The 22,409-nt window shown below is 38.4% G+C and overlaps 2 protein-coding genes across 3 annotated transcripts; one reads left to right on the top strand and one right to left on the bottom strand.

The window, feature by feature from the left end:
• Positions 1-7: 7 nt before the first annotated feature.
• On the top strand, positions 8-3,170 carry LOC121883406. Of its 2 annotated transcripts, none has more exons than XM_042391647.1 (3): positions 8-209; positions 740-925; positions 2,529-3,170. In XM_042391647.1, exons 1-3 carry the CDS (start codon positions 107-109, stop codon positions 2,843-2,845), a joined length of 606 nt encoding a protein of 201 aa, XP_042247581.1. In that variant the 5' UTR covers positions 8-106; the 3' UTR covers positions 2,846-3,170. The 2 variants fall into 2 exon arrangements, with proteins under 2 accessions (XP_042247581.1, XP_042247582.1); XM_042391648.1 differs by having other exon boundaries at positions 2,532-3,170.
• A 504-nt stretch (positions 3,171-3,674) lies between these two features.
• gucy2ca (guanylate cyclase 2Ca) lies at positions 3,675-20,052 on the bottom strand. Its single transcript, XM_042391646.1, has 27 exons — positions 19,025-20,052; positions 16,756-16,868; positions 15,677-15,744; positions 15,376-15,594; positions 15,153-15,271; positions 14,485-14,584; positions 14,250-14,358; positions 14,007-14,151; positions 12,486-12,574; positions 12,229-12,346; positions 11,786-11,867; positions 11,386-11,479; positions 10,785-10,847; positions 10,599-10,670; positions 10,014-10,118; positions 9,346-9,432; positions 9,033-9,165; positions 8,790-8,927; positions 8,617-8,705; positions 8,382-8,473; positions 7,638-7,796; positions 6,478-6,670; positions 6,186-6,360; positions 5,453-5,551; positions 5,236-5,330; positions 5,058-5,134; positions 3,675-4,603 (listed from the first exon to the last, which is right to left on the bottom strand). Exons 1-27 carry the CDS (start codon positions 19,218-19,220, stop codon positions 4,396-4,398), a joined length of 3,237 nt encoding a protein of 1,078 aa, XP_042247580.1. The 5' UTR covers positions 19,221-20,052; the 3' UTR covers positions 3,675-4,395.
• Between the last annotated feature and the right edge of the window lie 2,357 nt (positions 20,053-22,409).

The raw sequence follows: 22,409 nt of genomic DNA on the forward strand, positions 1-22,409 counted from the left end.
TGTTTGCAACTACATGTTGGGTTTTTTTTTCCAGTGTGTGTGACAAACAGTTTAGTGGAGGGAAACAGAGCAGCAGGTCTCCACATTGCTCAACCTTCTACCAGCCATGGCCAGGAAGGACTGTCCTGCTGGCAAAAAGTGGGACAACCTCGTCAACACCTGTGTCATCATCACGGCGGAAACCACACCTGAGCCTAAACCACCAACAGGTGAGTTTTTACTGAAACTACAGATTTTTAATATCTGCATCCTGAGCAGGGATGTGATGTCCAAGTGTGAAAAAACAGTTTGGTCTTGATTGATTCTAGATCTAGTTTCACTTTGCTGGTTAAAACTTCAGATGTGTGTTGTTTCCCACTTCACTTCACTGCTAGTATTTATTTCCCCTCTGTGGTACAAAGCATTAAAGGGATTGCAGATGACATTACCTGTGCACAGTATCTCATGGACTTTAAAATCTATGCACCAATCAATCAAGAAACTACATTATTCAGTTGTCTGGTGAAGAGTGAGACTCTGAGCTCCTGCATTAAGATACTTCTGTTGATCCTTAATAAACACTTTATTTGTCATCAAAACTGCTTCAGATTTGACTAAGGTGGTTTAAACCTCCTTGATGACTTTCTCAGTGCTTTTACACCCAGTTTGTGCTCATATCCTATATAGTAACATGTGGACTTACAGCTGTTGAGACTGTAACTGTTTCTGTTGAGATAGATAATCAATCTGTTCCCATCAGAGCCGACCCCAGCTGTTGCAGTCCAGCCCACAAGACCCACAATCTCCGCTATCCAGGCCAACCCAGTGATGATGCTCAGTCCGGCTCTGTGGATCTTTGTGGGGCTGGCCACCGTGGGTTCCATCGTGGCCCTGGCTCTCTGGTTTGTCATATACAGACGACAGACCAGGATAAGCAGCACCTCAGGTAAGGACGGCAGATATTATTGATTCATATATTTGTTCAATTTTATTTTATTTTATTCAGTTTAAATCTTGGGGGAGTTCATTCTCCGCACAGAGGCCTCATGCAGTTTTTAACGTGTTCATGTGGCAGTGGGCATTTCTTTTACTGTAAGAGGGGGATCTGACATGCAGAGCGGGCATCTGAGAGTCGTGTGGAGGAAGCAGGGTTGCAGGCGGGCAGGTGATGAAGTGTGACGTTCATCACACTAGAAACTCCACAGTTTCTGTTCTCTTCTTCTTAGGAGTCCCATGGGTCGACCACGCTCTCTTACCAGCTATTCTGGTTTCAACATACATCCGCTGGTTAGGCAGCAGGACAAGATATCCACACAACCTTGAAAACACATAAACTGACAAAAAGACATGCAGAGAGAAACTAACAACAGAATATGTGATCAGCCTGCCTTTATATACAGCAACTCATTTGAATGGGTATCATGCCAGTGAAAGGCTGAATTAGACTGAAAATTTGCGTACTTTTGTACATTCTATGATAAATATGCCACTTACAACCTGTGCACATTCTTGATTTGCAGGAATGCAGGCCATGTGCAGCCTTAAACCAATTGAATTAAGAGTAAATAAATCTCTGGGTAGAGGAGAAGCTATAGATTCACTTCATCAACAGGAAGATGCTCTGCAAGCTTTAGTCCTCACTGAGTAAACTGTCAATAGACCTTTATCCACAATGCAACCAGGAATGTAAAAAACTAGATTAGCAGTCTGGAGGTATTCAGCTTTGCCCAATTAGTTGTTGTGAAATGTCATTGTTTTACACGTGATGTAATGCTGGAGCCTGATACTCATCTTGTAATGTTTAAAAGTGATTTTCACTTTTTCATTTTAGTTACAACACAGTCAACATCCTCTCAACATTTTGATATAAAAACAATAAGGCATTGCAAGGAAATCTTCTGATAAAAGTATTGTAACTAGTTATCTCTACTGTTGCTGCCACTCTTCCCCCACCATCATACAGAAATTTTACAAGGTAACATAAATAAATAAGGATTGTATATAGGTTAATAATTGTACTATTAATGTATGAATGAAAGAAAAAAACTCTAATACATTCTGTTGCACTAAGGCAACAGAAAGTCTATTTGACCTTCACACCTCCCATTTGTAAGTATTTTCATTTTTACACCTTGTAATATTTGAAGACGGGTTTCCGATTAGTGTTATGAGGAGTTGAAGTGGGCGTAAGTACAGCTGAGGCTGAGCAGCATGACATCAGTGTTGGAGGTATTTGGTTGTAAACAATAAAGTATTGGATAAAATATCATTTTGACCAGATGACCAAATACCTGCCAAATTAATAACATTACCATCAGCTTCAGGGAGTCGCCAGCGTGGCTACAGACTCTTATCCTGTTGTACAGTATATATACCTAAACTTAGGTGCAGAGTGCAGTTAGGCTACTTGTTAGGACATACAATGCACGGTGATGTATTTTGGTGTAAAATGACCTTGGTTACATGAGTGTGTTTATTTTGTTTTGTTTTTGTATTATATTCAATTTGAATAAGCAGTGACTCTCGTGTTATTGTCATTTGTGTTGCAGAAGAGCCTGGACAGGAGCCTCTTCAGAAAACAGAGCCACCCGCCAAAATCTACCCACTGCCTTCAGAGATAAATGGTCAGGGAGAGATTTTGCAGAGAGCAGCTGGGAACCCTTCACCCTGTCCTCACCTGCACCTTGGAGACCAAACAAGCTTGAAGTGGGAGGAGGGCTTCACCGCTTGCAGGGGCCCCGCAAAGTATGCTGGGACAGAGGGGTGTGGTGAGCTGCCCACATGCAGCTCAATGAGGGAGCACAGGATCCCACTTCCTGCCACAGAGCTGGGTGGCACTGCCTTAGTTACAACTAAAACTGTGTAGGGCTGTGCATGTGTGTGTGTGTGTGTGTGTGTGTGTGTGTGTGTGTGTTTGTGTGTGTGTGTGCTTTTTCCTTGCATGTACTCTAGATGTGTTCAGTGTGATGCGTTTACCTCCTTTTTTTAATCCAAATTTTGGATATCTTTATTATCTACCATGTTTTTATGGTTTTAAATAATACTGGACTGTTTTCACAGCTGTTTTATTACTTTTCTGTTATGATGTAGATTGGTGTCCAATAATACTATGTAAGATTGTGTATAATTTAGTGAACTTTACTGCAAAGCGTAAGCAAAGAAACTGCTCTTATTTCTATCATTTAATAAAAAAAAAAACAGCACAGAAAGATTTCTGATGTTCTAAAAACAAGGAAGTACTGTTGTTTCTGATGTATTATGACAAGTACTGTTTGGATAAAGTTTAATTGTCTTTGCAGCACAAAAGGCTATTTACATGGTAAATAATTTTGTCAAAATTTCTCAATCAATGAGCTTTCTGCAGTCAACATATAAACATAAACAGAGAACTGTTCAAAGTAAAGTCAAGCAGATTAAATTCAATATCTTCCCTCATTGTTTGGTTTCCTCTCAGATGAACACTAGGAGATGATTTGTAAATTGGTTTCTTAATAGATCTCAAAGGAGTGATCTCACACTTAAATCCATGTTGTTGTGACTATGTGTGAGTAATCATTGTCCACAGAGCGGGAGTAGACAAAGGTTGTCATGTATGTTCTTTCAAATTACAAAAAAAGCATGTGACATTAAAACCAAGTCCATTTTTATTTTTAAAAAGTTATAAAGGACAAATACACACAAAAACAGTTCCAGGTGCAATTTAAAGCCACAATTTGTAGATTTAGAAAATTTCTGACTTTGGCGCCCCTAAGTTTTAGTATCAAAATAAACACTGTTGCAAAACAGCAACTGATAAACACATCATAGATTATGTCTCATTAAAAAGTGGTGTCTTCTTCCACACTTACAAAAAACATATCTAGTATGCACTCTGCAAATTACAGCGCCAGGTTTATTGTTGAGTCAAGTTCATTTTTAATCCCCATTATTAACAGGTTAAATGTAATGATGTACATTACAGCACAGTGACGTTCAGGTGAAAATGTTCCACTTTCTATGACAGAAAATGTCGGGGTTTAGTGTCACTCACAATAAAAGAAGAGGGGCTTACTATTAACACTTTTTCTACCTCAACAAAATCCACCAAACATCTAGAATGATATATAACATTATCTAAGGGTGGATTTTAGACAAATTAATGTAAACTGTTCATTCTACTGACTGTGGCAGAGGGATGGTATTTCTTGAGGGTAAGTGAGAGAAGACTGGACATCAGGGGGATATACAGAGGCCTGAGACCCTGCGGCAGGCACATTTATCATTACATCAACACATGAGTCTCACTTTTAATATGCCTGCTTGTTTCACTGTTGCTCCACTGTCACCCCAAGAGCTGTCCAAAGACCTCCAGCTGTGTTCATTCAGACAGGCACTGGCTACCTCTTGGCCGATATTATATGGGAAGCTCCTCTGTAATCACAGGTAGGTACTGGGGTCATCAGTGACAGCCAGGTGGAAGTACTCTGGTGGGCCGTCCCTCTGCAGGCTGCCGTTGGTGTCTCTCTGACGTATTCTGGTGGACAGTGTCTTCCTCTTTTTGAAGCTGTCGCTCCCATTTCCACGCTTCTCCAGACTGGACACGATCATTTCCGCCAGGTCCTGCTGGAGCCGCTGGAAGTTCTCCCTGAGACAGTGACACAGGGATTATTTTGGATTATGGATGTAAATATGTGAACTCAAACTGATGTAAATATGATAGAAGTGCCAAAGCTCTATTAAGCTTTCTGTTTCATTTCACAAACAGCTGATAAACACTTAAGACACTTAAGTCATACATTACGGTAGGTAATATTCAAATGAACTTGTGAATGTTATATCAATATAATATCAATATTAATATACATATCATGTTTACCTTTATGCATAAAATCATGAGCTCAAGATGTACGCCTAGATTTTCTTACAGACCCCTAAAATCCTCATGTAGCTGAACACAGTTTAAATATGTCAACAGTGAGCTGGGGGTAACTGTTGGGATCTGGGGCTGTCATAACAAAACCAGGAAGTGTATCTTTAAGCACTGTGATATGACGAATAAAGTGTTAGAGTTCTTGTGAAGTGTTTGGTGTTTTACTCACGCTGTTGGTGGTGTCGGCAGGTTGTATTTTCCCCCAGTCACCCCTGTTAACCAGTATGTCATCTCTTTGCCTTTACCCTGTGGGTCAGACACACATGGACACACACACACAGGAAATGAAGGTAGTGTTAGCGCCTGGATGGATGAGCACATAAAGAGCCGAAGCAAACCCAGCTCACCTTCAGGTACGTCTCTCCTCTCTTTTCATACTCAAACTGGCAGTCTGTCCTCTTCAAGATGTTGATGGTGGACTGACTGACATGAATTCTCAGAGCTGGAAAGACGACATGAGAAAGAATCATCAGACTCAAACCAAGCTGGACCTAAAGCTCCAATATTATGACTGTGTGTGTGTGTGTGTGTGTGTGTGTGTGTGTGTGTTGTGCTGTCTTTTACGCAGGCCCGTGGACTCCATGCGTGAGGTGGTGTTGACTGTATCTCCGAAAAGACAGTAACGAGGCATCTTGTTCCCTACCACTCCTGCTGCACACGGTCCTACATGCAAATACACACAAACATTTAAGTCTTACAATTCATTTACATCCACTTAATTGATAAAAAAAATAATAATAAATTTACCCCCATGCATGTCTTGGAGGCGTCTTCATTTTTTAATGCCTTACTTTTTCTATTTTCTCAGCTCTCACACATTTGATTATTTATCTATTTTCCATGTTTTGCACAAAACATGTATGATCATTTAGAACATCTATGATAATGAAAAAAATAAAAGATGTGTTTGGTGTTGTCTGATTTATTATTCAGCCACTAGATGTCAGTAACATGATGACACACAAGAAGAGAAACTGAGTTATGAGCCTTCCTCTACTTGAGTCTTTACCTTTTGTTTTGAAAGTAAGTGGTTGGCATTATAATGGTGCATTATTACCACCTCTACAGTCAGTTTATTTACTCTATTTGTGTATTCATATATACTTTTGAGTCATCTTTTTGAATTTGCCAATTCAATTTCAAATGTGTAAACACTGCACAAAGTGACAAGAAAAATATTGCATTTATATTGCCATAAAATATACTTATGCTAATTTTTGAGGGGAAGGTTATGTCCTGAACAGGAATCACATTAAATAAGACAAAATCATTAGGAAAACTGTTGATTTTCTGTTACCTGAATGCACACCAATACGGATCCACAGAGGGATGCCAGGCAGGTGCTGCAACTCAAAGGTCCCTACGAATGCCAGGATGTCCAGCGCCATGTGGGCGATGTCCACTGCATGCCTGTCACCGTTGCGTCTGGGCAAACCTGAGGCAACCATATATGCATCCCCTATTGTCTCGACCTGAGAGACAATTCATGATTAGCCTTATTAATAAAAACTTTATCTGTATTCAATTAAGATGAAAAAAGTTATAATCGACATACAACAAGAAAAACAGCAGAAACATCACTAAGGTACCTTGTAGACATCATGGTGATCAAGGATGCTGTCAAAGCTCTTGTAGATGTTGTTGAGCATGTCAACCACCTCCATGGGGGTGCTGTAATGGCAGAGGGTGGTGAATCCCACAATGTCACTGAAATAAATGGTCACCTCTTCAAACAGCTCTGGCTCCACTCTGCCAGTCTCCTTCAGTGAACGCACCACCGGGCTGAGGAGACACAATGGAGAGAAAAACAGTGATGTTAACTGATGGCTTCAAATTACATTAAAATTCCTGTCAATTATATTTATGCTTAGGTATTAAGACATGTATATGCACATGCAAATAAATACAAGGTCAGGTGTTGGCCTCTTTATGGTGGGAGAGATGAAGATCAGTTTGATTACCAAGTGGATTTGGTCAGGAAAATCATGCTGTATATTTCAGTACATATTATATGTTATGTTAAACATTTCTACACATCCCCTTTCAAATAGCCTCCTACTTCCAGGCTTTATAAGATATGATAAATACACAAGAAACGAGAAAGGAAATAAAAAGAGAGACAAAAGGAGAAAATAAAAACAGAAATACATTTAAAAAATGTCTACAAAGACACGTTTTAAGCATTAATTGTTTGGGGGGTTTTGTTCATCTGTCTTGGCCACTTTCTGGTAGTGTAAAAAGCTATAAATACAACATTGCCATATCATTATCTATAAAATTGTTATGGTGAACGGGTTGGTTAACAGTTTCTGGCCACCTGATGAATGTAAGTCTAGAATTCATTGTCCTTTTACCTCTGTTTTTGGTCTCCACCTACTCCTGCGGTAGCTATTTAGCTGCTAAATGCTCCACTATGTTCACCAGCTAGTCACTAACTTTGTCTTTCTGTCATTTGATTTGGGGCAGGTACAGTACGTTAATCAGAGCTTTCTCAATGAAAAAGCCCCATGCTGCTGCTGAAAATTATGCTGATGAGAGCAGGGTTTGTGGGCCAAAAAACTACAACAAATAATGATCCAATAGAAAACGCTCCATAGAGTTACAGATAAATCTGTGTGCATGTCAGTACAAGCGTCCTATTTTGCATTCCAGTAAGTCACAAATATTAATCATTGCAGCTTTAAACATGTTCCTGCTGTCAGCTGCTCTCTGTAGTATATCAGCAGAAGCAGATACAGTATAAACCTACCCAGGAAGTAGCATAAAGTTGAGGCGATCAGCTCTGTCCCTCTCAGCTTTATACAAAGAGGTTCTCTCCTCCACCAGATGCTCCAGAGTCCTGGAGTACATCTGCAGGCGACGGATCAGGTTGTCCATGTACGTCTCACTGTCTTGGTTGTGCAGGTTACTGTCAGAGGAAAAAAAAAAATTACATTCTTATCACTTTTTATAACAGTTAATTAATAAATCATAAGTGCAGCAGGAATTATCTCATAGCAATGAACCAAATAACATACGCTATTTGGCCAAAAGTATGGGGACATAACTGTCCCCACACTTTTGTGAACTTTTGTCCTTTGGCTTTTTTTCATGGTTTTGGTTGGACTCATAGTTCTGATTAATGGAAACCTTCATGCTACAGCATACAGTGATATTTCACTCAAGTAAGGTCAAATAAATTTGATTCATATAGCCCCAAATTACAAGTTTTAGACTAGAATTTTAGATTCAACTTTGTGGCAACAGTTTAGTAAAGGCCCTTTCCTATTTCAACATGACAGCTCCAAACAAAGCCAGATCCATAAAGTAAGAAGTTATTAACTGGTCTGCACACAGCGCTGACCTCAACCCCATCCAACACCTTTGAATTGTATCATCAGTTGCAGACCTCACTAATGCATACTTTGTTTGAGTGTCCAATTATATTTAGCCCTGTAGTGTATTATATGACTGATTGAAAGTCACTCTAAATGAACACATGGTGTTGACGTACCTGAAAATCTTACCCAGAGTTAACTCTATTCTCTTAAAATCTGGCCTTCGTTCTGGATCTTCATCCCAGCAGTTCTTTATCAGCATGTACAACTGTATGCACATACACAAACACACATAGAGAGAAAAAGAGGGTGTTTTCCTACTTTATTTAACTCTTCAATGCTTTACTTATAAACTTCAATGCTCAGAGTGTGTTAACAGCAAGTGTCCTCAGTGTATGATGGCTTTCTTACCTCAGTCTCTCTCTCTGATACACCGTCAAAGTTGAGGTCAGGTCTGAAGACAGCTGTCTCACTGGGAAACTGCACCCTGTGGAGCTTCTCTGAACATTGAGATAAACAAGGTGAGCAGGACACAGCTTGTTGTTTATATCAGCATGTTGGTGCGCCAAATAAGGCTGACCTACCTGCAATGTTAGAGCAGCACTCTGTATAGAACGGGGCCCGTCTCATAATGATCTCATGGGCAATGATGGCATAGCTGTAGACATCGCCTTTTTGAGACACTCCATTCTCTCGGAGATGCTCCGGGGCCATCCACACATCTGAGAGGAGAGGAGATGAGAGGAGAGGAGAGAGCCTGAGCCACTGGTACTCTCAGTGTTTGGATCAATAACCAGCTTCACTGATGAAGAAAAACTCTGTCTCACCTCTGCCTGGTCTCAGGATGGTGTGGCAGCCAAAGTCAGTGATCTTGACCACCATGCGATTGTCGACCACACAGTTGGTGGACTTGAGGCGACCGTGGACCTGAATGTTACTAGAGTGGAGATATGACATACCCTGTAGAAGATATAAAGCAGGAGGACAGTAGTGAGCAGGTTGATTAATCCACAACGGTTGTGCGTTATCAAAATCCTGCTAAACTGAAATGCTTAGTGCAGAGTGAAAATAAATTATATAGACAGAGTAAAAAATTTGGTCTTATCTCATAAAAAACTTAACAACACAAACAAACAATACCTTTGCTATGTCATACATGACTGATATCTTAAACTCCATGTCCATGAAGGTTTCTTCTGGGTAGGAGATCCTGTCATTCAGAATGTACTGAAAAAACAGATACAATTCATACCCTGTAAAATGTAACTTGTTGTTTCAACTTACAAATATCAGCATAAGTCAACAATTACTGTATAAGTCAACACATACAAATAGCTCTTGTAACACCAACAAAATTTATCCTGACTGAATATTGTATGTTGCCTTCGTTTGGTGGATTTAGATCAGTTAATTTATTAAACTGCTAAGACTCTCTTGGGATACATGCATGAAGAGTTTCATTCAAGTAATGCAGTAGTTTATGAAAACACTGCAAAAAAGATGATCATTGTTAATACATTTGTGGATCTGCACAAAGAAATGAATCACTTTTTGCTTACACCATTTTCTTACTTTCAAATTCAACTGAAATATGTTAATGTGTTTTTTAAATCTCCTGCAAACTAACAGACAAGCAAACAGGATCAAAATATAACCTCTTTGAAAGACTTTAAGATTTTTTGCCTGTATTAAAAACATCTTTCAATATCTAAAAACAGATAGATAAGGGAAAACTGGCAGCAGCTGGATCTGATCTGCAGGGGAAGTGAAAGGACGGTGGGACCATGTAAGCGTTGGTCTGCTCTTACCCTGAGAGAGCCCCTCTGACACAGCTCAAACACGCCAAACACGCCGTACTCAAACTTCACTGTGCCATAGAACTTGGTCAGGTTGTAATAATCGATGCGCATCAGCTGAAACATGAAGACATGGAAGAGAGGAGGAAGTGATGAGAAGGTTAGACAGAAAGGCTTAATAAAGGGTTGGACATTGACGACACACTTATCCTACTATCTTAACATTTATTAGGCTACATCACATCTGACAAGTAGGTGTTTTCCTAAACCAGAGACATGGTTGTGTTGAAAATGATGCATTCTTTATATAACATTAAAGAGGAACAAGAAAGACAAGAAAGAAAGTTGAGTGTGTAGCTAAAAGAGGAAAGAAACAGGGAGATAGTTCCACCAAAAGTGCTTTGAAAACTACACAGCAATGTCCGTCTTAGGATGTGTTTGATGCCATTTCTGCTTCCTTAGCCAGTAAACAGAAAAGCACCATAAAGGAGGGCCAGCAAGAATAATGTACCCACAGTAAACAAAAGAGCAAACAGTGTCCATGATATAATAGAGTCCAATTGTTCTAATGCTTTAAAAATTCAGGGGAAGCCTTACAGTGTTAAGCTCAATCTTCTGGTCCTCTGTGAAGTCTCTGTCTGCGTGTTTGAGCTCCTTCAAGATTACAGGCTGAAGAATACAAAGAAACAGGACACACTCAAACACAGAGTGAAAATCGTCTCTTTCTTTTTATTCTCTTTACAATTAAATATTGATGATTTTTGGAAGCTGAAATGCTTTTACCTTCTTGTCATAGCGACCTCGATGAGAGAAGTATGCGCTGTCCTTCCTCTTATCGTCATCGATCTGTTACACGCACACATGATATACAGCAAGAATTATGAAACTTAACACACAGTTTTATTATACCTACATTCACCTAACTTCTTCTATTTCATCTAATCCAACTTTATATCATGTCATCTCTTATCTTATATCAGCCTCGTATAACCTCAACTCACATCGTTTTCCTCTACACTTGATTTCATGTTCACATTCCCTCTGATCTGAATTTATGTGTTTCATATCATTTCATATCTTGTCTATGTGAGCTCATCTAATTTCATTTCTAAACTTTCGTGTCTTTATCTTACTAGATGTGGTCTCATCAAATTTCAAACACTCATCATGTAACAGAAAGTTTTTCTTTAACTTCCACACATCCTGCCAGATGCCAGCTGATGGTCTATGACTGAAACATTGCACTTTCAATAAATATGGTGCTTTCTTTTCTCATTTTTCTTTTTTTACAAAAAATTCATGTGGCCTTATCTGATTAAATGCAGTCTGGCTCTTCATCAGTTTGTAGTAATAATCTAAGAAGCAGAACGTTCAGGTTGTTTACCTTCAGAGAGACCTCCTTCTCATCCAACGGACCAATCAGGTGCGGGTCGATGTGAGACCACTTTTTCTGCATATCACGCTCTTTCCTGTTCTGTCTAACATTATTCACACAGAGATATACAGTAAATACATACATAAGCACAGGGGACATTTGTGGGACTCTCTCATTTCATATATCACGCTGAGCAGATATAAATTTGAAGGAAAGACTGATTCTTCGAGTTTCTCAGTTTCTTGATTTATAATTAAAACCACCATTTGTTGCTCAGAGCCTCAAAAACATTTTGTTACTGACAATTTACACTCTTTGTCTTTGTCTAGTCAAAGTCAGCTTTATTGGTGCAAAAAAAATGTGACATGCAGCACCTGTGATACAGCTGTGAAATGTCTCTGCTGTTTACCTGTAGAAAATGAGAGCAATGGCTGTCACCACGACAACACTGAGACTCAGAACGATCACAATCACATCCTGCATATCCAAGTCTGGAAGCACACACAGAGAGTCATTAGACTTAACCTGGAATAAAGACCATGAAATCCCACAATATTTCTAAATGACATCTTCAGATTTTAATTATGTTCGTTGCCAGGTTGTTGTCAGTTTCTCAACTTTGCAGCCAGGACATTCTTAATGTACAGATGGGGGTGCTTGAAATTTCAAACAACTCTTCTACAATTTTAAGAAAAATCTATGCTGTGGGGTCATAAGGAAATTGGGACCTAAAATTTGAGTCACAGACCAGAAAAGGGTGAGAAACTGTGCTGTATGGTGTCAACAGTTTTCAGGCTACAGTGAAGCACCACATCTCCACCTTTACACCATCTGTGTTTGTGTGTGTGTTACCATCTGAATCTTCTGGCACATCACGAGGCAGGAGACCATCTTTCCAGGGCAGGGCGGGGTTTATGTCTATCTCTGTGGTTTCATTTTTCGACGTGTCAAATATTAACAGGGTTTCATACTGAGCAGAAACAAAAATTGAAAAACAAAATTTCACCTTTACACTGACTCTTTAAAGCAAAGCAGAGAGAATGTGGCTCCAAAAAAAATTACAGCTCAAATTCTGACTGTGGTAACTGATGAATGGATAGTAGTCTCACCTTGCCAGTTACAGTTGATGTGTAAATCATAGTGAAGTTAACTTCTCTGTCGCCATATTCATCTAGCAGATAATCTCCTCCCCAACCACCTTGCAGCAAACACACATATTGACAAACAAAACCAAGAAAGCATTTTAAATTTCCTGGAAATGGAAAGATTACAGTCAAACTGTATTTTGTGGCCTTTATGTCTTTAATAAAATGACACTGTAACCTAAATAGTTACAACATGTAGGACTGAAATTAAAGATTATTTTCATTACTGATTAATCTACCAATAATTTTCTTATTAATCAATCGTTTAGTCTATTAAATGTCAGAAAATAGTAACAAATAGCCATCACAATTTCCGAATTGACCTTTTCAAATAACTCTTTTAGTCTGACCAACCATCCAAAATACAAAGATATTTAGTTTACTATGATGTAAGAAAAGGAAAGAGCAGCAAATCCTCACATTTGAGAAGCTAGAAACATCAAATGTTTGGATTTTTTCCTTGAAAAATGACGATGAATTGATTAGTGCTACTGTATACAAAATATAATGTACTTCATTGTGTTTTATAGTTTTACAGTTACACCCCTGAGGTGACGTTAAGGACAGTTAACACCAGAGATTTCAGAGTTGCCATCTAAAACAAGCTTTTGTCCAAAAATCAAACCCAACAGGATGTTGTGAAATGGATTGTGTAAATGTGGTTGTATGTTACGTAATAAGGGTTGCTATTCAACTCAATCTCACAGTGTTAGACCTGCACCCTGTCACGTCAATTGAGCCAGCCAAGGCAAATTTCAAAGGTTGACGCGTCCATGTACAGAAGTGTAACTCTTGACTGTACCTACCAGGTAACAATAAAACTAACCATAAAAGAAAGGCAAGTAAATGTTCACTGTCATAGATAACCTATCTAAAGCACACTTTCTGTAAGCTGATTTTCATATTATACTAATGCAATGTTTTCCTGGAGGATAGGAAAACAATTTAAAATCTTGTATTATATATTATAATAAATGCTTAATAGTAATCTAAAGCATTTGCAATTTGTATTTGTCGTGCTAAAACATGCAACAACTCCAGTGTGGTCCATCAAAACCTGACATATGGATCTATTAAACCAAAAATATATAAATAAAATTACTATCTCTCAGCAAATAAATCAAACATAACAGTTTTTACCAACACAGAACAACATAATTCAGTGACAACCTAAACTAATGAACTATAAATGCAACTATTCATGACTAATCCAACACCCTGGCAGACATAAAGCTACAACAATCATGTAAAATACAGAAAGGAACTGTCTTTGACCTATCTCTACTAGGGATGTGCAGAAAGCCCAGTATTTGTATCTGTATCTGTATTTGTTGAGGCAGCAAAATTATTTGTATTTGTATTCGAATAAAAGTGGAAAGAGGCTTAAAAATCCTGTTTTTGTTTTTATTACGCTTTTAATTTTAGAAAATTTAATTTTCCCTCCCACTGAGTTGCTAACCTCGAGTTATTACTTATCACAAGTACCGTGCAAGGAGGCATTTCCAAAAGGGTTGTCACTCAGAGGCACATCAGAGGTTCCCTTGTTAAGTTGTCGACTGAGCTGCCACTGTCTGAGTAATTTGCCAAACAGCAGAGTCCCATCATGATACCCAGCCACAAGGTCATTTATCTGCCCAGTAGATTGAAAAAGAGAGAGAAAGAGTCAAAGAGTTATACAAGAGATGTTTCCCTACACAGCGTTTTTTGGGTGTTTAAGTTGCAGCTCACCGTGCCGTTGTATGATAAGTTTGATCCAATGTAGTTCCTCTGTGGAAGTGTGATCACCAGGACATTCTGCATATCCTTATTGGCTGTTTTGTTAACATAATAATCAGGGCTGGAAGAAAGTAAAGAGTGTCATTTTGGACAGCATTACCTCTACACATTCATTCAATTTCTCCTTTGACTGAAAAACTCATTAAATTTCATGGTAGTAAAGTGGTAAAATTAGGGCCAGGCTTACTTGTAGACATCAATGAGAATGAACATGATGTCCTCATGAATATTTTTCACCTTCCCCTTGATGGAAACAATGTCACTGGGTTGCCCACATAAGATGAAAACTGAAATAAATAAATTAGTTTCACTCTAACAGGAAGGTAAAATATTTAAGTTGTACTATAGGCTACATTTGACACAAGTCTGGTACAGAAAAGTATTGGCACTACAGCATGTACTGTATATTAAAAACAAAACACCCGCAAAGTGTTTCATGTAAAAAAAAAGTGGGCGGGTGATGATGATTTTCTACCAGAGTAAAAACGAGAATAGAGCCAAGCAACAGCAAAATAAGACTAGAGTTGTACAGGCACACTAAGTAAGTGGCTTTGTCCTACTGGGCTGAATGCTAGTGTGTTTGCTTGTTAGCATGGTTACATTTGCTAATTACCACTAAACATAAAGTACAGCTGAGGCTGAAAGGTTAAAGGATCACATGAAACACATGAATATACTGATACTTTGCCTCGTTGCTACATCTCTTGGGATTCTGTTCTGATTAGACAGTTTACTCATCTCTAGAAGAGATATTGGATGATGTTTTTCAGGTCAAAATAGTCATTTGGTTGATCAACAGCTCAGGATTAAGTGCTTTGGACATTGTAACTCACACAAACTCAAGAAAATACCCACTGTTACTGAGTCTTTTCTTAGCAGTGAGGTCACGGATTAGCTCGTCCTCCCCACGCAGCATCTCTCTTTCTGTCCCTGAAGCAAATTTAGCAGAGGGTGCTTCCAGTGCATTGATGTACCTGTGGCAAAAGCAAGGAGTTCAAACAAGAAAGGTAGCGCATGCTGGAGATTTCATTTAAGCATCAGAGGTCAATCAAGTGACCTACAGCTTGTGTTGTCTCACCAGAAACAGTCTTGAGTTACATCACCAGACTTCTTGTAGACATAGACCTTGTTCCATATGTCTTTAAACGACAAAGTTTTCATCATAAAGTTGAGGAAAAAGTCTGAGATCTTGCGTGCCGGAGGCAGAATTCGGGTCAGTTTAGGCTTATAGTCACAAGAGAGACCGAAGCTCCCGGCAGAGATGATGGGAATGCTCAGGCTCAGGCCAATATCATCACTGAGGCAGATAAGAGGGGGTGACAAGTCAAGAATCAGTTATGAAGTGGTATTTGATTAAAGAGAATCGCAGTCATACTCACTCCACTAACTGGAAGGTGGCATAAGTGCAGGAAGGCCCCAGCATGATGCATCCAACTTTACGTTCTCTCTGCAGAAAGATACAGTACATGCAGTAATTCTGTCATCACAGCCATTTCCAAGGTCCAGGTTCTACACTAGATGAGGATACTGATGAAAAAAATGTTTTTTTGCAAAAAATATGATGTATCAAAGATGTTATTCCAGTGCATTTATGCAGTTATTTCATGATTAAGTTATGCATTGTTTCCCCTTAACACGTGCTGTCTATTTTTACTTTGGCTTCTGAATTAATTCATTTCCCAGAATGCATTTCATCAATCCCTGGTAAAAATGTGTAAAACCTGCTGTGGCGGGGGAAGCAGGAGCGTTAGCAGAGTGACCGTTTGTCATTTCAAGCCTAAACAAGAGAGCATCTACAGGAAGCTCAACATACAGTATTCTGTGACTGCATTGCATTGTGGTCTACAGGCGGAGATATTTGCATCTCAGCCCTTTACTATTACGATGGCAACTCATCGTAGTAGTGATACTGTGGTAATATTGTTGGTGCAAAATCGTGAGTCTACAGAGAAGCAGTCGATCATTGACTTTGAGGCACTAACAGCCAAATTTGACTTTTACTGTTTCAGATCATTTACATCTTCCTTCCCATCAGCCTTGTAAATGTCAAGGAAACAGTTTGACAGTGTGCTATGATAACCATCCTGTCATGTATTGATAGACATGTAACTGTGACTGCTAAAAGGTAATCTATAGATAATAAACTACAAAAAGGGAGCTTGTAATTAATGTACACTGAACCACAGAGTCCAGAGTGAACACAGAAATATTAAATCCCTTTGCATCACCTTTTAGTGGAAAACAGAAACGTTTTTTAAACTGACATTTTGAGGTAAACATAGGAAAAGCGATTCTGGTTTGCTGCTCTCATGCCAGTAAGTAAACGTACAAGGTATCTCTGAGACACCCAGTGCCTCTTCACTTACCACAACACCCTTGATTCTATAATGTGTGTCCTAAAAAGAAACACTTTAAGTACTTTAATCTCATCTTTTTGACATCATTTGACCAGACTCACATGCAACATCTTGAGTGTTGCCACACCCTCACAGGTACTGCTCCCACAGCCCTGCCGGTTGTACATACTGGTGTTGAACCCGTTGTAGGTAGCCTTCAGAGTGAAGTTTAAACCTTGAGTCATGGAAAAAAGATAAGAGTTATTAATATAAAAATGAACTCATTAATCTTTTTGGATTGTTAGGATGAAGTTAGAGTGACTTTATCCCCACTAGTGGAATATTTGACTTTGATTTCTCCCACAAAGACGGGAAAAATATTACATTTACAGTAACAGCAAGACAAGAACAGTATGAGATTACCAGCCTCTGACAAAATGATGACAGCAAAAAGTAAATTATGGATTATTACTGTGAAAAATAAAATAAGTCAAAATACACTGCTAAAGCATGACCACACACATATATTTATGGTTGACAAGCAGCAGCTTAATTTCCAAAAATGCATATAAAGCATTACAGGTTGGGACCCCCATGCTCTCTAAAGATATATCTGAGAGGGTATAGAGGTGATTAAAACTACAGTATATTCAAGAAAATATTCTGTTACACAAAGGTCTATTTATTTTTCCTGACTTTCTCAAAATTTTGTCGTTAGGTCTTTAAAACTCCTTTAAATGAAACAATGCGGGAAAAATTAAAGAAATAATAATTAAAAAAATATGCCTTTCAACACATCTGTCCTATTTACTTCACATTGTATATCTTCTTAGCTAGCGCGCCAGCCACCAATGTATCTAAGAATCTCTCAGGGTTTGTTCAGAGTTGAGAAAGGACAGGACTTCTGAGATATAAATCGGTCAGATTATATTAATAGTCGGTAAACAGCTCCAATGAGTCTCATTTTCTATTTCTACATGCACTAAATACAAGAGACAAATAAGACAATAAGACTGGATAGAAATCTTTTAAGTGTATCACCACTACATATCTTATACAGTACATATACTGTGACCAGAGGTTTTCTACATGCCCCTGTAGAGCTGGGTATATACAATGTGTTGTTGTGAGTATCGAAAACTGTTCAGTGCCAGTCCCAGTTATTTATTAATCAGAGAGTTCCTGATTTGTTTTTAAGTGGCACTTGGTACAGATTCCTCTGTGTCAATAGTCCGTTTATTGTTGTATGGTATTATTATGCATGCACATTCGCATTGATTGCACAAGATCACGTGGTCAAATTCAGATTGTTTCAAATTGGAGGAACATTTTTGCTTGCTGGTGATACGCCAATCCTTCCTGTGGTTTGGGTTAAAATGGTTAGGTTTAGGTATTGTTAGTGGTCCACAAGAGGTCTGGCAAATAATTCCAGAAACCATTTCCATACCAATATGACAAACTACTATCAGCTCAGAAAACCAGTCCAGACCAGCAGCCTCTGGACTGCTGGCACAGAATCCTGTTCCGTGTCAATAGTCTGTAAATTATTGCACTGGTTCCGTAGCCGTTGCCTTGTTTTTAATCCAGTTTTAGATTACTTTATTGAGTATGAAAGATCAATCTTGCTCATTGCTGCTGTTGATCGAGAACATTTGACATTTGACAAAAGTTTAGGTTCTTTTGTTGATTGAAAACAGGGGGTTGTAGATAAATATGTTTATATTTCTCTCAGCTCAGTATAGAAAAATGCATCATTAAAGTATCTGTACCAAAACTATCGTATCAGCACTTGTGTTGAACTGTTTCAAAAGATACTCAGCTCTATGACCCTGCCTACACACTCACAATATGCTAGAAACACTCCTGACACACTGGCTGTATGTCTTTAAAGAGAGGACAAAATTTTGAAAAATTAATTGTGACAATGAATTTTGAAATGATTTTATGAATCCATTCTAAAATGTTATTTTATCCATTAAAAAAAACTTCATCCAGCAAGAATTTAACAGAGGCTTATTTTAGACTCAAATTTTATATAAATTACATTTTAATCTTTTATCATCCTCAACATTTTTTTTAATTTGTACAACAGCAGTGAGGTTAAACCTCTTCTTTCTCAACAGGATGCAGAGAAACTACATTCATAACCAGCTTTCTAGCAGCTGCTATTTGCTTCCTCCTATAAAACACCTCTGCCGATATCTTACTTTTAAAGAAAAGAAAAAGAAACCATATCACTTATCTCATAAAATTTACTTTGTCATGTGTTTTTTTTAAAAAACAACAACATTATTTTACATTGGATGCTGTGAAGCATTTTTTGTACATTGTATCAAATTATCATCATCTATTAGTGTCCATTCAGGAGTTCTAGGAGCTATCAGTCCATACCATATTTTTCGTTCTCCTGCCTGTCCTCTTCAATGGCTCGTTCCACCGCGTCCTCCACATCTGCAAGTGTTTCTGCGAGCAGCACAACATTCAAGGTGTATTCACGTTTGGAGTCCAGACAGTCCTGCAGCACCTTGTTGGCAGCCACTGCCATGATCAACACTCCCAGGTAAGGTAAACTGTGTGAGCTGAACATCTTGAGATTTTCCTTTTTCTCTCAGAAATCTGTGTCTTGTCCAGAGTTTCTACATGTCAAAAATATATAACTCTGTTCAGATAACAGCAAGTTTAATTACATTCTTCCTCCTGAGCAGATTATCTCCATCGATGACGTAAATCCAAAAACAGAAGTAGTCTTCAATGACGAGGCAGAAATCACTCTGTCTCTTGATTTACTCTCCAGCATCCAGATTCGCAAAAAATAAATAAATAGGCTTATGTCTGAGATCTTGATCACAACCACTTTTAGTAAAGACAAAAAAAAAAGTGGTTTGAAGACAAGAATAGCCGTCCTCACACTAGTTGTTCCTCTACTGAAAGCCTGAGATCAATAATCCTCCTCCTTGGTACGGGGCTGGTCTACTTGTCCTTCATGCGTTAATGAACAACTGTCAAGTGACAGTCGGTACAGCAGTCAGAGAGAAGGCAGGGCAGGAAAGACTCCCACACTCCATCTGGACTGATTCCCCACTTAGAGACTTACTGAGACCATCATTCATCCTGTTTGTAAACACGAGGTTTAGGCCTGCCTCCACATGACATCTCCAGTCTGAATAAAATCAAAATTATTTGCTAAAAGTCCTCCATTTCTGCAATGACCAGTTTGTCTTTAACTTGTTGTAAATGTGAGAATAAAATATCAGTAACTTTGCTGGCAGATTATTTGACAGTAGCTGATTAATTATAATCATGACTTGTGAACACACAGGTAGACAGTGAAATCAGTACTTTTTTTTGCAAATTTGTGTTTTTTCACACAATCTACTAAGACTTTTTGTTCAAGGCAGAGGCGGGGGATCGTTAGCATGGTGAGAGGGGCAAAGTTCACAGGAGGCTATAAAAGTGAGGGCTTATGTGGGGCTGATAAACATTGTCTGCTATAAAAGCAGGGTGGATTAAGTCTATAAAAGTGTTGGCTGCTCGTAAACCAGTGTCACCTCATTTTCAGAATTCTTACAACACGACAGTGTATCAAATCAAAGGTGTAGACGGCAAACAGAGCCTGTTACTCTTATCTCTTAGGGTGCGAGAGGGCCACTAAAGCTACAGTTTAGTGCGTCAAAATATTACTAACGTGTTTAAAATTTCAAATTAAATTAATACACAAATTAAAAGAGTCTGTAATAAAGATGTAAAGAACAGACCGAAGATTTAACACATAAGTATGTCTGTTACTATAGTATGTTAACATCAAGTTTATCATAGCAGAATTAAATGAATTAATCACAGATATTATAATCTGACTAACAGATCTGTTAAAGGATAATGTGGTATTAATATATTTCTAATTATCAACAAATCCCATGAAAAGTCAACAATGAACTGAACTTGTTAATAAGTATTGTTTGTGTATCAGTTGCCTTATATATCTTATTCCTCTGTGCCACAGAGTTCAATTTTTTTGTCCAAAACCTATTAAAAACTAATACATGAGTCACATTGTTGCACTGGGTGACATGCTCCTTACAATTCAATGAACCTGGGCACCTGGGTAGTTTATTCTAAGCACCAAATTAGTCTGAAAATAATTCCTCATAAACACACTTTTTACTCCTGTTTGCTAATAACTACAGCGCTCAGATCAATCAGTCAAACTATTACTATAATCTGTGTTTTTCATCATAACTAGTTAAATGCTCACCGTAACTTTTACAGTATTAACAATATTTTTATGATCTGTTGTTTCATTATCAATCCATCCTCTTCACAAGTCCTCCACATACACACTGTGGTCCTATTGCCGGTCCTAAATCTTCCTGTTTTATCACTCTGTGATTGAACTGTCTGTAATTTAATTGTCTTTCTCATACTGTTTTATGCTCTTTGCATCTCTGCCGATAAGAGGAGTTAAAAAATACATCATTCAGTTACAAGTACAGATGCAAAATAATTCAAACGAGGTTGCTCCTTGTTGTCTGTCACATACAGCATGTGTTAAAAACATTTGCCATCTCTCTCCACTCACAAAAACAGATTTAGATGATGACCACCATATTGTGGGCTGTTCCGTTTCCCTTAACAAACTCACCATTTACACAAATAAACCACTTTACTGTGATTCTGACACACAAAACAAACAACACATTTGGACCCGCGCTCAACATTTCCAACCAAAGCTTCTGTCTTTCCAGTACATCATCACTCAGCTTCCTATCTGGCAGCCACCTTATAGGGTTGTAAACCTCTTAAACAAACACACACATATGACGTTTTTAATAGCACGGTTGGCTAAGGGAACACAGTCATTTAGTCCCATTACAATTTCTTGTGAAGAGGCTTTTCCGTCTCAGCACACCCTGGCACATTATCAGGCAGAGGAAGCAGCGATCTGTTAAAAGGAACAAGACTCTGTTTTATTGTCTCACGGTGGCTGTTTAATAGCAACTGAATGTTGTTAAGAGTGGCTGGTATTGTTAGGCTGAGAAAATGGGTCTAACACAGCACTTTCCCCTCCGCATGAAAGTAGATAAGAGGGTTGTTTTAATGGAGGCCTTCAACTCAGCTCAAACAGGTGGATGAGCATGTAGGCCACACACACACACACAAACACACACACACACACAAACACTGGAAGAGGGCTCAGAAGAGCACATTATAAACACAACCTGGAATAATTATCCCTTACAAAATATCTTGTCTTTGTGATGAATCTTACGTCTCACCTCCTCGACCCAAGAAACCACAGATATTAAATATGCCAGGCTGAGAAAAGTATACAAAATGATGCGCACAGTGTGACATGTGGAATTTATTATGTATTGTCACAGTGCTGCCATAAAACAATGAATTTGTGTTTCTATGTGAAACAAACATCTGGAACAAGCAGAATGAGCATTGCTTTATTGGCAAACATAAAAAAACAGTCATCCTCCATTTATTCTGATGCCTTAATATTTTCTTTTCAAATGTTCGATTCCTACACATACTGAAAGTATTTTGATGTTTACATTTACCGTCACTGAAAATATACAGAGAAAAAACAGGTTTATTTGAACTGCGTATTAACTGTCTGAAAATAGTCCCCACTAAGTCCACTATTTACTCCTGTGTGAGAAACATTTGCTAAAAACAACAGCGCCCAGCTGTTTCCGGAAATTACTGAGCCTTTTTTTTTAAATGAAAGTATACATTTGAGAGCTGTTTTTTTTTAAAGATTTACACCCTC

The sequence above is a fragment of the Thunnus maccoyii genome, chromosome 18 (genome assembly GCF_910596095.1).
Source record: "Thunnus maccoyii chromosome 18, fThuMac1.1, whole genome shotgun sequence".
Lineage (NCBI taxonomy): Eukaryota > Metazoa > Chordata > Actinopteri > Scombriformes > Scombridae > Thunnus > Thunnus maccoyii.

What these genes read in the sequence shown, in the direction of transcription:
- LOC121883406 (XM_042391647.1), top strand. Translation starts at nt 107, where the DNA reads ATGGCCAGGAAGGACTGTCCTGCTGGCAAAAAGTGGGACAACCTCGTC. An exon ending in TGAGCCTAAACCACCAACAG is followed by an intron (nt 210 to 739) that starts GTGAGTTTTTAC and finishes TGTTCCCATCAG; the next exon opens with AGCCGACCCCAGCTGTTGCA. An exon ending in CAGGATAAGCAGCACCTCAG is followed by an intron (nt 926 to 2,528) that starts GTAAGGACGGCA and finishes TTTGTGTTGCAG; the next exon opens with AAGAGCCTGGACAGGAGCCT.
- gucy2ca (XM_042391646.1), bottom strand. Translation starts at nt 19,220, where the DNA reads ATGTTCAGCTCACACAGTTTACCTTACCTGGGAGTGTTGATCATGGCA. An exon ending in GTAACTCAAGACTGTTTCTG is followed by an intron (nt 15,272 to 15,375) that starts GTGAGACAACAC and finishes CTTTTGCCACAG; the next exon opens with GTACATCAATGCACTGGAAG. An exon ending in TATCAGAGAGAGAGACTGAG is followed by an intron (nt 8,474 to 8,616) that starts GTAAGAAAGCCA and finishes ATGTGCATACAG; the next exon opens with TTGTACATGCTGATAAAGAA.